The sequence below is a fragment of the Labeo rohita genome, unplaced genomic scaffold, assembly GCF_022985175.1.
Source record: "Labeo rohita strain BAU-BD-2019 unplaced genomic scaffold, IGBB_LRoh.1.0 scaffold_130, whole genome shotgun sequence".
In the NCBI taxonomy this organism is placed as follows: Eukaryota; Metazoa; Chordata; class Actinopteri; order Cypriniformes; family Cyprinidae; genus Labeo; species Labeo rohita.
The window spans coordinates 96373-111038 of record NW_026127450.1 but is presented as its reverse complement, the minus strand read 5'-3'; the positions used below and the strand labels follow the sequence as shown (position 1 = coordinate 111038).

At 35.6% G+C, this 14666-nt stretch overlaps 1 protein-coding gene and 2 pseudogenes across 1 annotated transcript in view; all 3 read left to right on the top strand.

Moving 5' to 3' along the window:
* Positions 1 to 10056, top strand: part of LOC127158011 (uncharacterized) — a 15042-nt pseudogene extending 4986 nt beyond the window's left edge.
* LOC127158008 (uncharacterized) overlaps positions 1 to 11984 on the top strand; it is a 57614-nt gene extending 45630 nt beyond the window's left edge. Inside the window, exons 6-8 of the mRNA XM_051101166.1 lie at positions 5337 to 5384; positions 5514 to 5594; positions 11768 to 11984. Coding sequence (XP_050957123.1) covers positions 5337 to 5384; positions 5514 to 5594; positions 11768 to 11820 — 182 coding nt within the window. The 3' untranslated portion in view covers positions 11821 to 11984. The remainder of the gene's footprint in view (positions 1 to 5336; positions 5385 to 5513; positions 5595 to 11767) is intronic.
* Positions 1 to 14666, top strand: part of LOC127158007 (neural cell adhesion molecule 2-like) — a 122523-nt pseudogene that overhangs the window by 68909 nt on the left and 38948 nt on the right.

The following is a 14666-nucleotide window of genomic DNA, read 5'->3' as shown; positions in this document are numbered from 1 at the left end:
TTACAGGCTAGTTTACTATGTGGACTGTAGAAAGTGTGGCGTACTTTGTGCAGTTAGGGGTGTCATAATATTTGGTTCAAGCGTAAAAAAAAAAAACATTTAGCGAATAATTTGATTCAAAACGGGACGCGTTTCGCGAATCATTTTATCCCCAAGGGTTTATATATATATATATGTATATATAAACCCTTGTATATGGGTTAAAGTTAATTTGTCAACAAAAATTCCCAAATAAAAAATAAGTAGCCTAAATTTATTCCCATTATGGTGAATACTTGTAACTGAATCCATTTGTTTTCTGATTTAAAAAAGAGAGAAAACACCTTGCACATGGTATTAGAATTTTACAATCAAGAAGACTACAGTTGTGAAAATGACCATTAATCATGATTTTGAGCTTACAACACTTGAAATCTTAAGTTTATGCATTTTGATGGTAAATAAGTTAAATGAACTCATATTTTTAAGTGATAGGTCCAAAATGCAAAATTTTAAGTAATGTTTAGTCAACATTACTTGATTGTATAAGTAAAGACAGCATTAGGGTTTACAGTGCATCGGTGACAAAAGGAGAAAAAAACCTTGGAAGAAACCAGGCTCGGTCAGGGGGCCAGTTCTCATCTGGCCAGACACAGAGGACTCACCAGGTCCCCTTGGTCTTGTGCTGACAGCCGTCTAGGTGACGAGGTCTTCACTGGGGATCCGTCTCTGGGTCTCATCTAGTCGATGTGGTCTCCGCTGACATTCAGGGCTGTAGAGGTCGTCTCTAGGTGCTGATCCACCGTCTGGGCTGGGTACGGACTGGATCTGGAGGACTGCAGTGACCATCTAAGTTGGATACGGACTGGATCTGGTGGTTAAGGTGACCTCGGAATAAGAGAGAAACAGACTAACGTTAGCGTAGATGCCATCGGGTGTTATGGGAAGTGTTCCCAGTTCCTGTTGACCTAATTAATGCAGGTTAACAATCCTTTAACGGATTTGAATTATAGAAATGTGTTATGTGTAACCCAGGCTAAAGAGATGGGTCTTTAATCTAGATTTAAACTGACAGAGTGTGTCTGCGTCCCGAACAGTGTTGGGTAGATTGTTCCAAAGTTTGGGCACTAAATAAGAAAATGATCTGCCGCCCACGGTTGATTTTGATATTCTAGGTGTTATCAAATTGCCAGAGTTTTAAAAACGCAGTGGATGTGAGGGACTATAATGTGATAAGAGCTCGCTTAGGTACTGAGGAGCTAAACCATTCAGGGCTTTATAAGTAATTAGCAAGATTTTAAAATCTATACAATGTTTAATAGGGAGCCAGTGCAGTGTTGACAGAACCGGGCTAATATGATCATACTTTTTGGTTCTAGTAAGAACTCTAGCTGCTGCATTTTGGACCAGCTGGAGTTTGTTTATTAAGCGAGCAGAACAACCACCCAATAAAGCATTACAATAATCTAATATTGAGGTCATAAACGCATGAATTAATGTTTCAGCATTTGACATTGAGAGCATAGGTCGTAATTTAGATATATTTTTGGGATGGAAAAATGCAGTTTTGCAAATACTAGAGATGTGGTTTTCAAAGGAAAGATTGCCATCAAATAGCACACCTAGGTTCCTAACTGATGACGAAGAATTGACAGAACAGCCATCAAGTATTAGACAGTGTGTTAGGTTATTGCACGCTGAGGGTTTAGGTCCAATAATTAACACCTCTGTTTTTTTCAGAATTTAGCAGTAAGAAATTACTTGTCATCCAATTTTTTAACTCAACTACACAGTCCAAGTTTTTCAAATTGGTATGTTTCTCTGGGCCGCAAAGAAATATAGAGCTGAGTATCATCAGCGTAACAGTGAAAGCTAACACCATATTTCCTGATGATATCACCCAAGGGTAACATGTAAAGCGTAAAGAGTAATGGCCCTAGCACTGAGCCTTGTGGTACTCCATACTGCACTTGTGACCGATATGATACCTCTTCATTTACTGCCACGAATTGATAGCGGTCAGATAAGTACAATTTGAACCATGCCAATGCACTACTACTAATGCCAACATAATTTTCAAGTCTGTTCAAGAGAATGTTGTGGTCAACCGTATCGAACGTAGCACTAAGATCCAGTAGCACTAACAGAGAGATACAACCATGATTGGATTTCAAGAGCAGATCATTTGTAACTCTAATAAGAGCAGTCTCAGTACTATGGTACGGTCTAAAACCTAACTGGAAATCCTCACAGATATCATTTTTCTGTAGGAAGGAAGATAATTGTGAGGATACAACCTTTTCTAATATCTTTAACAGAAATGGGAGATTCAAGATAGGTCTGTAATTAATTAATTTGTTGGGGTCAAGTTGTTCCCCAGGAGATCTATAGTGCACTATCTGATGCGACACTGTAATTGACGGCTGCATGGTGACAATTTTGTCTCTAATAGTATCGATCTTGGAAGTAAAGTAGTTTATAAAGTTATTACTGCTATGCTGATGGGCATAGTCAGTGTTTGTTGGTTCTTTATTTTCTGTTAACTTAGCCACTGTATTGAATAAATACCTAGGGTTATGTTTGTTATCTTCTAAAAGAGTCGAAAAGTAATCAGATCTTGCCGATTTTAACGCTTTTCTATACGATGGAGTCGAACATCATTTGTGCCGACGTGAATAACGATCTTACTGAATTTACGATTAGCATTAGCCAGCACTTTTAAATTTGCCAAGATGTCAGGCGCTCTGGCTCCCGGTAAACATTGGACTATGGTGGCTGGTGTCTCTATTTTTATTTTCCGTACAATAGAATTGCCAGTAACTAGAGCACTTTGATCAGGTTTCTCAGTGGGTGCGTCACTGAGTCGGAGAACCTGTTTGATGTTCTGATTGGTATAGAAGAGCGATGTTTTGACCTGCGACTATGCTGTCTCACAGTCACCCAGTTGCCCTGCTGCAAAGGCGAAGTTACGGGAACCGAACAATGTACGGGACTCCCTGAGCTGAAGTCAGTAGGACTGATGGATTATTCTTGTGTTTCAGGTACCAGTGGAGTGGATGAGACTCAAGTGTTCATCAGTTCTGGTGAAAATGTTCGTCTGCCCTGTAATAATCATCTTCATGACTGCACATCAACTACATGGATCTATAACAGACATTCAGCAGCAGTTGAACTGATTGCCGAGGGAAAAAGAAAAAAGACATCGAGAGTCATGAGAGACTGAGTCTGGGGTCTGACTGCTCTCTGGACATCAAGAACATCACAAAAGAAGATCATGGACTTTACAGGTGCCAACAATGGACAGGTGTAAATGGACTACACCAAAAACAAGCAACTGATGCACATGTTTATTTGCATATCATTCATGGTAATTTTACAATTATGTGGTCAGTTGCAAATTCTTCATTTAAACTCTTGTGATGATTGTAAAGTGTGTGATTTGTGTTATTTTGTGTTTCAGTCTCTTCATCATCCTCACAGACTGAGATCAGTGCAGGCAGCTCTGTGACTCTCTCCTGTCAGTTGTTTTCATATACTGGAGTCTCTTGTGATGATTGGATCCGTTCTGAGGGAATTCAGCTGTTCTGGGTGAATCAGGCTGGTGTTAAACCGACAATATCAGGCTCCAAATATCAGATATCAGCTCCAGGACACTGTATCATCACTGTGAATACAACACTCCTGAATGAAGATGACAACAGAGAGTGGAGATGTGAAGTTACTCACAGAAATCAAGTCAAGACCTCAGTCACATATACTGTCAAGAGTTCAGGTGAGAAAACAATCTCATGAATTGATTATGGAAGAGTCTCTGATTAAAATATGACTGTCACATTCTACAGTATGATGAATTAACTGAACCAACATTCATGTTTACAGCTCAAGATAAAACAACGACAGCAGTGATTCCAGTCCATATCACAAACTCTCAGGATCCCTTGACTACAAACACACACGTAACTAAAGGTACATCATCACTGTTTTTCTCACATCAGTGTTTTGCAGTTGCTCTCAGATGCTGTTTTCTTGTATGAACTAGTGTGCTTTAATGTTTAACCAGTAAGTTTGTTTTCAAATGCTTTTATTTTGTTTAAAATGGAACACAGTCACACTTCTGGTGCTCATGGTTAAATGACCAGCCTACGAAAAACAGCTTATAAATATATCGTTATGCTATACAATCACCAAATATTGGATTCAATGTTTTTGACAACATGTTTTTTCCCAGGTAGAACAGGTTTTGTATGCATTTTTTAAACTCATTGTTCATAGGCATATTTGATCTGACGATAAACTTAATCTTTGTGAACAAGAAAGCATGTAATATTCAAAATAGTTTGTGAACATGAGTGTGTGTGTGTGTGTGTGTGTGTGTGTGCACCTGGTATTCATCACATTATGGGGACCAAATGTCCCCACAAGGATAGTAATACCAGTAAATTTTGACCTTGTGGGGACAAGGTCCCCATGAGGAAACAGGCTTATAAATCATGCAGAATGAGTTTTTTTGAGAAAGTAAAAGTGTGCACAGTCTCCTGTGAGGGCTAAGTTTAGGTGTAGGGTGATAGAAAATACAGTTTGTACAGTATACAAACCATTACATCTATGGAATGTCCCCATAAAACATGTGTGTGTGTGTGTGTGTGTGTGTGTGTGTGAGTGAGTGTTCATGTATCCACACACAGAGGTCATCATCAGTCTATTCTGGGTTCAGAGATGATCTCTGATCTAATGTGGTCAAACTAACTGGGTTCTGAGTAACATGTTTCCAAACCACAGCAGTGAGATCACAGCTCTGAAAGGTGTAAAATGTGAAATAGCTGTCAACCAACTGGCATTATAAGAACAACTACACAATTACTGCCCATAAATGAAGCAACATGAAGTATAACGTTAATGTTTCTCTGGTCGTCCTCAACTGAAGCACAGGCTCCTCTGACTGTCTGACTCTCTTATTGTATGGATCAGCCCTTATTTTGTGGACTTTGCACCTTTGGTCTCATGGAAAATCTGAGGACAGATGGTGCGAGCACACTCTTATGAGGCATATGTGACTTATTCATCTGAGGCAGTGCAAAACGCCACCGACCAGTGAATTGGTGTGATGGTCTCAGGCCTTCAGACAATCATTACACTGGAGGTGATATCTCATATAGTGCCATCATCACAGCATCTCATTTCCTATTCAGGAAATCAGTGTTACATACAGTATGTAGCTGAGACATTTTCATTCATGAATATAGTTCACTCAGATCCAGTACATATTTATACATATTAATGTGATCTGAAGTATTAAGATGTTACATTTATACAGTATGTTCATTATATTTGAACTGAACTAACATATATAATCACAGATCCAGGAGAAAGTGAAGTCAGTTGGACTGATGGATCATTATTCAGAGGTACGACACGTCTTTACATGCAGTTCATTAATGCTGAAAGAGTCAATCTGCTATGCTTTGTCAAGAATTGTTCAGTGTGTGTTTTTATCCTGATTGTGTCTCTCATCTGACCACACATGTTTCCTGTAGAGATTTTGATTATTCTTGAGACTGCAGTGTTTGCGGCTCCTACTGTGATTCTTCTTCAGATCATCTGTGCAAGAAGAGCTGGTGAGTTTTTGAGATGATTCACATTGATGTGGAACTGTGATCTGTTTTAACGTCACTCAGTCTGTCATGTCTCTTCTGGTGTGAGTACAGTGTGTGTGTTTGGCTGCTGCTTCACACTGGGGCTGTGTTTGTTTGGTTTAGTTGTTGATGTTTAAATGTTTGTTTCTCCCCAATTCAACAATGGACTTTAACTATTTTAAACATTAATCATAAAATGGACTTCAATCTAACAGAACTAATAGTATGTTCCTGCACAACCAGAGTTCCAGTGCAGTTCCAGGACTGCATTTCTAAGACCTTTTTTTTGACAGCGCCATCCATAGGAGACCTGATTCAAACATCAAACAAACAGATGCAAAGACTAGATCTATGGAAACTATTTTTAATGTAAGAGCTGGAATGTTCTTGAGTGCTGGAGTTTTCTTGAGTCAAAAAGGCGTTCTTTCACTTCATGCAAAACTAAAGTGAAAAATGCAGGGAATATATTGAAATAAATTAGGTTAAATATTTTAAGTAGTATGTTACCAATGGGTTTGTTTACTGGTTATTAACAGGGTGTAAAATAGTTTTCAGTGTAGGCTATGCCCTCAATTAACTACATATTTTCTTAAAAATAATAATATACAGAATTAAATAGCAAGTGCTATAAAATAGCAATGGAGCCATTTTTACAATAAATAAATAAAAGATGCTGGTTTGGACATATGTATTTCCACACTTCAGATACTGTGATTGTTTATGGAGAATGATGTGTATTCTGATTTGTTTATTTTATTTGTCCTGTTTTTATGTATTTTATATTTATTATTGATTTTAAAGCGCTTTGAGTTTTGAGTAAATGCTTTTGTGTTGAATTATTTTGCAGGAAGGAAGAACTCACAGCACCCAGAGGAAATATCAATACAACAATAATAAAATGATCTCTACAAATAACAAATAACAGACCAGATTACAGCAAAATGTATCTTCATGTCAGTGATATTATGGATACTTGCATGCAGCTTTCAAGGATATTTGCTCCATATACTGTACTGAATGCTTTAAATGTAATATTAAATACAGAGATCAACAGAGTAAGACAAATAACTTTAATGACCATGAATATTTATTACAGAAATTATAATGTAAATACATGGTATACATCTAATCATTACATTACATTAATCATTTACAGAACTTAGAGAAGGTTGTTTAAATGTTCTAATAGTCCATTTAATTAATTCTCACATTTACAGGTGTATTTTGATGTTGTTAAAGTGTTGATGTGTTGAAGTGTACAATTTTGTAAAGTGAGGACATTTTGGCCGGTCCTCACTTTCTGAGACCCCTTTAAAGGCCTGTTTGAGGGTCAAGACTTGGTTTTAGGGATCAGGTTATAATTGGGTAAAGGTTAGGTTTAGGGTAAGGGTAATGTTTAAGGTAGGGTAAGGAGCTACAGATTGCATTGTGTCAATGTGTGTCCTCACAAAGATAGCTATACATAGTTGTGTGTGTTTGTGCGTTTGTACTTGTTTTTGCTACATTGTGGGGACCAAATGTCCCCACAAGGATAGTAACACCTGAAAAACCTGCAGTCCCCACAATGTTAAAAAATTATTAAAAATAGTAAATGATGTTTATCTGAAAGTGTAATGATGCAAACATGTTTTCTGTAAGGGGTAGGTTTAGGGTTAGGGTTGGGTTAGGGGATAGACAATATTGTTTGGCCAGTATAAAATCTATAGAAGTCTATGGAAAGTCCCCACAATTCACAAAAACAAACGTGTGTGTGTGTGTGTTTTTTCTTTTTACTGGTCATTTCAGTGCAGAGACAAATTCTCATTTTTGAAAATATGTAAATAATTGTCTTCTCCACCTGCATCATGCTTCAACATCATTCTTGGAGACGTACCATATGCAAAAAAAAAAAAAATGTATTTTTATACAGACAGACATTGTGTCTGCTTGTGGGATTGTGGCGCCCCCTGGAGAAACTTCTGTGTGACTCTCCACAATTTTTCAGGCAGAAACATTAAAAAACATGACCAAATCAGTTGTTGAATGAAAAGTCATTAAATTTTTTTGCAAGCCAGCACTTTACTGATACTGAAACCTTTATATGTACAGTTTGTTCTGAATCTCTAATGTTAGTTCCTGAAAACACAAAACTCCACAGACTTTCATCAAGCTTTGTTTTGTATTATTTTTATATTTTTACTTTTATTTATTATTTTTTTTAGGAAAATTGACATTAAGGTTTAAGGATGTACATTGAAATAACAAAATATTTAAATGGGTCCTATTATGCTCTTTTACAAAGTCTTGATTTTGTTTTGGGGGTGTACTAGAACATGCTCTCATGCTTTTTTTTTTTCACATAATTTACATTATCACAATACCTTTCTCTCCAGCCTGGCACAAATGGCTCGATTAGTTCTGTGTTTGATGAAACCCTGCCTTCTGAAAAAACAAAATGTGTTGTGATTGGTTAGCTGTCCTACTGTGCTGTGATTGGCAAACAGCTTAGATGTGTTTCAGTACTGCCACGCCCCTTAGCGTGTTCTTTCTGCTCTGTTATAGTTAAGGATATATTAAGGTATAGTTGATGCTACAGTAGTGTTGGGTCCTATCGCCAGCCTGTGAGATCACAGATGCATAATATTATCATGCAAATTTATTTTAAATATAATATATTTCCTTAGTTATTCAAAAAGCAGCTACAGAAAACAAGCAAGGAACATTAACATTATCAAAGAACATCATCACTGATTAGCCTAGTCTAGTGCAAGTTTATGCATTTTAAAAAAACACTTTCATTATAAGTGAAAATAATAAATCTCTTACCACACTGCACATGTCTGCGGCGCATTACAGCTTTGACATGGCCACTGGAGCTGATTACAGTCACTCTAGTCAACATGTTTCACATCTGCTGTCGTGTCAAAGTCTTGTGTTCACAGAATGACTGTAGGTGAAAACTCCCTGAGCTGTTAACATTGTGCTCTTGAACATCAACCACAAGATGATCTTGAGGGATTGTTTCTATTACAGTATAAGTGTGCTGGAGATTACATTTAAACATAAATGAAAAAGACAAATTAACAATAGAATATTTTTGAATTCAAGAGAATATTTACAAGAAATATGAATCAACACTTCTCCATTATGACTGGTACAGTGTCACAACATATCAATACAGCAGAATTTAAACACTCAGCCAATCAGATCAGAGGAAGTGAACAAACACAGGAAGAGCTGATAGTATTTAAAGAAAGAGTTGTGAGCATATAATGAAGAGGAAGACTGACAGAAAGAGAAAATGGCTGATAAGTGTCATTTGTGTCTGCTGGGACTGATCATTCTCTCTTCACTTCTCACAGGTCAACACAAATACATGCTCTTTAAACTCCTGTGAATAAGTTCAATTTATATCTTCATACAAAAGTTTATATAAAATTTATATATGAAAAACAGACATTTCATATGGATAAATCATAATGATCAGTCAAATGTTCTTGTGTTTCAGGTACCAGTGGAGTGAATGATGCTCATGTGTTCATCAGTTCTGGTGAAAATGTCCGTCTGCCCTGTAATAATCATCTTCATGACTGCAAATCAACTACATGGATCTATAATAACAGACATTCAGCAGCAGTTGAACTGATTGGTTTAGGGATAAAGAAGAAAAACATCAGAAAGTCATGAGAGACTGAGTCTGGGGTCTGATTGCTCTCTGAACATCAAGAACATCATAAAAGAAGATTATGGACTTTACATCTGCCAACAATATGTGAATGAACAACAACAAGGAGCTGATGCATGTGTTTATCTGCATGTTCTTCATGGTAATTTTACGATTATGTGGTCAATTTAAAAAGTGCAAATTCTTCATTTAAACTCATGATGATTGATTTTGTGTTTCAGTCTCTTCATCATCCTCACAGACTGAGATCAGTGCAGGCAGCTCTGTGACTCTCTCCTGTCAGTTGTATTCATATTCATACTGGAGTCTCTTGTGATGATTTGATCCATTCTAAGGGAATTCAGCTGTTCTGGGTGAATCAGGCTGGTGTTAAACTGACAATATCAGACTCCAGATATCAGATATCAGCTCCAGGACACTGTATCATCACTCTGAATACAACACTCCTGAATGAAGATGACAACAGAGAGTGGAGATGTGAAGTTACTCAGAGAAATCAAGTCAAGAACTCAGTCACATATACTGTCTCAGGTGAGAAAATAATTGCATGAATTGTTATGGAAGAGTCTCTGATTAAAATATGATTGTTATATGTCAGTATGATGGATCTGGACTCTCAGGATCACATAACTAAAGGTTACTGTCTTTTTCACATCAGTGTTTTGCAGTGTCTCTCAGTAAGTTTGTTTTCAGTAATGTTTAACCAGTAAGTTTGTTTTAAAATGTTTTTATTTTGTTAAAAAATGGAACAAAAATGTACAGCCTACAAAAATAAAACTGTGTAAATCTCATGTTATGAATATAATCGCCAAATATTTGATTCAATCTTTTTGTCAGCATGTTTTCTCCCAGATAGGACAGGTTTTGTATATGTTTTTTAAACTCATTGATCATAGGCCTCATTGATCGGAGGATAAATGTAATCTTTGTGAAAAAGAAACCACATAATACTCAAAATAGTTTACATAAGTGTGTGTGTGTGTGTGATCTGAGGTTTTTATGTTTGCAAGCACACATATAGATGAAAATTATGTTCATTACATTTTAGTCAAAATTGAGTTATTCACATATTTTCATTAGTCCCCAATTCATTTACAATGGATGCTTTTGTTCTGTGTACATTTAAGATCAGATGAGTGAGAAAACAAATATGATTCCAGTTACAAAAATAAACACAAAACCTACAGAAAATCTAATTCAGGTCAACAAAATAAGTGTTTTTATGTGAGTAGTCAGTTGTATGTTTGTAGTGGTTAGTTTTGACATTGTAGTCAAAATGGAGTTATTCACATATTCTTATTCGGTCACAATTTATTTACATTATGTGATGTTTTTTTTATTTTTTATTTTTTATTTCACACTAGAGTATACAGTACAATAGTCTCAATAGTAGTAAACACTAGTAGCTTTGCCTTGTTTTTAAATTAACACTAAACATTGAGATGGAAATGACTAAGAAATCTTTAAAAACTTTTGCTCTTATTAAATAAATGTTCAGTGATATCTTACAAAAACTGTGCACATGTTTATCTACATCTGAACATACATGTTTAATATGGCAAATAGTAAATCCAGTAGTTTCATCATGCTAGCCTGTGTGGAAACTTTTAAAGTGTGTGTTGTAATTAGTCCCATGGTTTTGCCTTTAAACAGGCTGAACTTATGTCTTTGTTAACTGGTATGCAGCAGAAAAAAAAAGAGGAACTGGCATCTGAATGTGTGGGAATTGACAGCATCATCAGTCTATTCTGGGTTCAAAGATGATCTCTGCTCTACTGCAGTCAAAAACTAAGTTCTGAATAACATGTTTCTTCCAATATTTTGTGCATTATGAACACTACAGTATTTCCTCTTTATGTCTGTCTTCAGCTGTTAATAGATAAAGGTTTACAGACTAAATGTGACACAATATTTCCTCTCAAATTAGATTTTGGATGATGTAATGTGAAAACACTCTTTTGTATGTGTTTTGCCCCTGGTCTGATGTAACCCTGTGTGTAACACTGATTTTCTAAATAGAGAACAAGTTGCACTGCCATTTTCCTACTTTATTTGCTTCCTTCATCATGGAAAATCTGATGGTGTGATGTTAAGATGTTTTGTTTTGTTGATTATGTTTGAACTGAACTAACAGACATGATTACAGGTCCAGGAGCAACTGAAATCAGTGGGACTACTGGATCAATAATCAGAGGTACAACACTTTGTTTAGTGCAGTTTGGTTCAATGCTAAAACAGTCAATCTGCTGTGCTTTGTCAATAATTTTTTGGTGTGTGTGTGTTTTTTTTTTTTTTTCTGTCCACACATCTTTCCTGCAGTGATTTTGATTATTGTTGAGTTTGCAGTGTTTGCTGCTCCTACTGTGATTCTTCTTCAGATCATCTGTGCAAGAAGAGCTGGTGAGTTTTTGAGATGATTCACATTGATCTGTGATAAAACTCTTTAATCATGAGATCTCAGTAAATGCTTTTGTTTTGAATTATTTTGCAGGGAGGAAAAGACTCGCAGCACCGAGAGAAAATATAAATACAGTATTAGAATAAAATACTCTCTACTAATAACAAATAACAGGCCAGATTACAGCAAGATTTATCTTCACATCAATGATATTCTGGATATTTGCATGTGGTTTTCAAGGATATTTGCTCCATATACTGTACTGAATGCTTTAAATGTATTATTAAATACAGAGATCAACAAAGCAAGACAAATAATTTTAATGACCATGAATGATTTTTATAATACAAATACATGGCAATTTTCTAACCTTGATTCATCTAATAATTACATTATTTTTTTTAAATTTTATTTTACAGAATTCTTATTTAAATGTTGTAAAAGTCAATTTTAACTATCAATGTAACAAATGTTGTTTAATAATCACATTTACAAATGTATTTAGAATTTTTTTTTTTTTTTTTTTTTTTTTTTTTTTACTGGTCATTTCGATGCAGAGACACATTCTCATTTATATATGTATGAACATATGTGAATAATTGTCTTCTCCACCTGCATCATGCTTCAGCATTGTTCTTTGAGATGTACCATATGCAAACATTTACATTTAGAATTTTAAATCTCTCTCTCTTTTTTTTTGTCTCAACTCAATTATGTGATTTAAGGTGGAGCTGAATCTCAATCTCAGCTGACTTCTGTTTTTCTCTCCACCTGTCAGGTAATTTTTTTTTTCCCCAAATCTCTTCCTTCCAGTAGTGCTATAAAAAGTAATTTTTTTTTTTTTAATTTTATTTATTTATTTATTTATTTATTTGTTTATTTGTGGGATTTGGCGCCCTCTGAGAAACATCTTTTCCTTGACAGAAGTGCTCAGGCAGAAAACAAGTCTCCATTTAAACTGAATCAGGTTTTACAGTTCTTGCCAGCACTGTGTCTGCTCCAAGATTTAGGCCCCCAGTTTGTTATGTGACTCTCCACAATTTCACTCTCAAACCATTAAACCCTAAAACCTTTTTTAGATTTCTTGTCAGCACTGTACTGATACTCCAAGATTTAGGTTTGCAGTTTGTTATGAACCTGTTAATTCCTCAAACCACAAAACTTAACTTTTTGTAGATTATTTCTAATTTGTTCGAAAACTTGACAGTTTGAACATCTTCTTTTGATGTATATTGATAAGATATTAAATGCTTGATATGTAACCATGATTATGTCATTGTGATATTTGCATACTGAACAGTGGTATTATGGATTTTGTAAGGTAACCTGCGATTGGCCACTTTTTTTCTGAAAGTCTGAGGTGAGATTGTGCAATGAATTGGTGTAATGGTATTAGGGCTTCAGACACATTGTGCTTATAATATCTAGTTAATCTGCCACATATTTACCAGTGCAGATGTAAGATAAACAGTCCTGTTCTGTGTATTTGGTTGTCTTGGAAAAAAACAGAGCCAGTGAGTTTTTAGAGTTTCTTATATTACACAACAACAGACAGAAAAATCCAAAAAATCACCAGTATTTACAGATAAAATGAAGTTAAGAGAAACCATGTATTGTGATTGATGTTTAGGAGCAGACACATGATGTGACTTATACTGAAGTTACTGTGAAAGAACCAAAAAGAACAAGGTGAGCAAACACTTCTCGTTCTTCCATCACTAGAGGGCGATGTGCACTGTGCTGAGTAGATGCAGGTCAAAATATATATATTTAAGATGGTTTAGATCCTAACTGTCTAATCACTACCACTTTGTTTATTTAAATGGGGAGTCATCTCAGTTATCACCAGTAAAGTATGGAGTGCCACAAGGATCTGTCCTAGGTCCTCTACTATTTTCAATATACATGCAGCACCTGGGAAAATACGGGATTAGTTTCCTTTGTTATGCAGATGATACTCAATTGTATCTCAATAGGACCAGATGTGTATAAAACAGTGTGTTAAAACTGTAAAACACTGGATGAGCAATAATTAAATTCAGATAAGACAGAGATATTACCTACTGAACAAAAACAAAACAAAACAACAACAACAAAAAAAAAAAAAATCTCTTAGATTACAATTTGCAATTAGATGGATGTACTGTTACTTTCACTACCATCAAAAATCGGGGTGTTATATTAGACAGCAACTTGTCTTTTGAGAATCATATTTTAATTATGTAAGCATGTTATTAAAACAGCATTCTTCCATCTAAACATGGCCAAGCTACGAGACATGTTACCTGTTTCTGATGCAAAATGGTAGTCCATGCATTCATGACCTCTAGACTGCACTATTGTAATGCAGCACTTCTTAGTTGTAAACATCTTCAATTAAAAAGCTAAACGAAACATCTTACCTGTTTCTGATGCAAAATGGTAGTCCATGCATTCATAAACTCTGGAACAGCCTATTGTAATCCAGTTCAGACACCTTGTTTAAATCTTGTTAAAGGCACATCTCTTTAGCCAACCATTCAAATAACATTTCTAACTAGGTTACATCTTGGACTCTTTACAAGTATCTAGCCAAACTAACAAAGTTCAACATATAATCATTGTTGTTAATAGTGTTTATCTTTGTTTTGATTGTCATTTATTAACCAATTTTCACTGCATATTTCTGGAATATGTACATCTACCTGACATAGTCACCACTGATAAGCTATTACTAAAAACATTGTAGAAACTTTAATTGAATGTAAAGCTGATTTGCAACGGTTTGTATTGTAAAATCACTATACAAATAAACTTGAATTGAAAAAAAATTTTTTTTTTTTTCATTTTCCTTCACTCTGCAGAAACCCCATCCTCACAAAACATCCAAACCTCCTCTCTTTTCCTGGACTCCTGACTGCTGAGGAAGTGCTCTCTGATGTGGCTTCCAGTTGAATGACAGTGCAGCACCGCAACTGATGCTGGAAGATCACGTGACAATGACAAGTAAGTG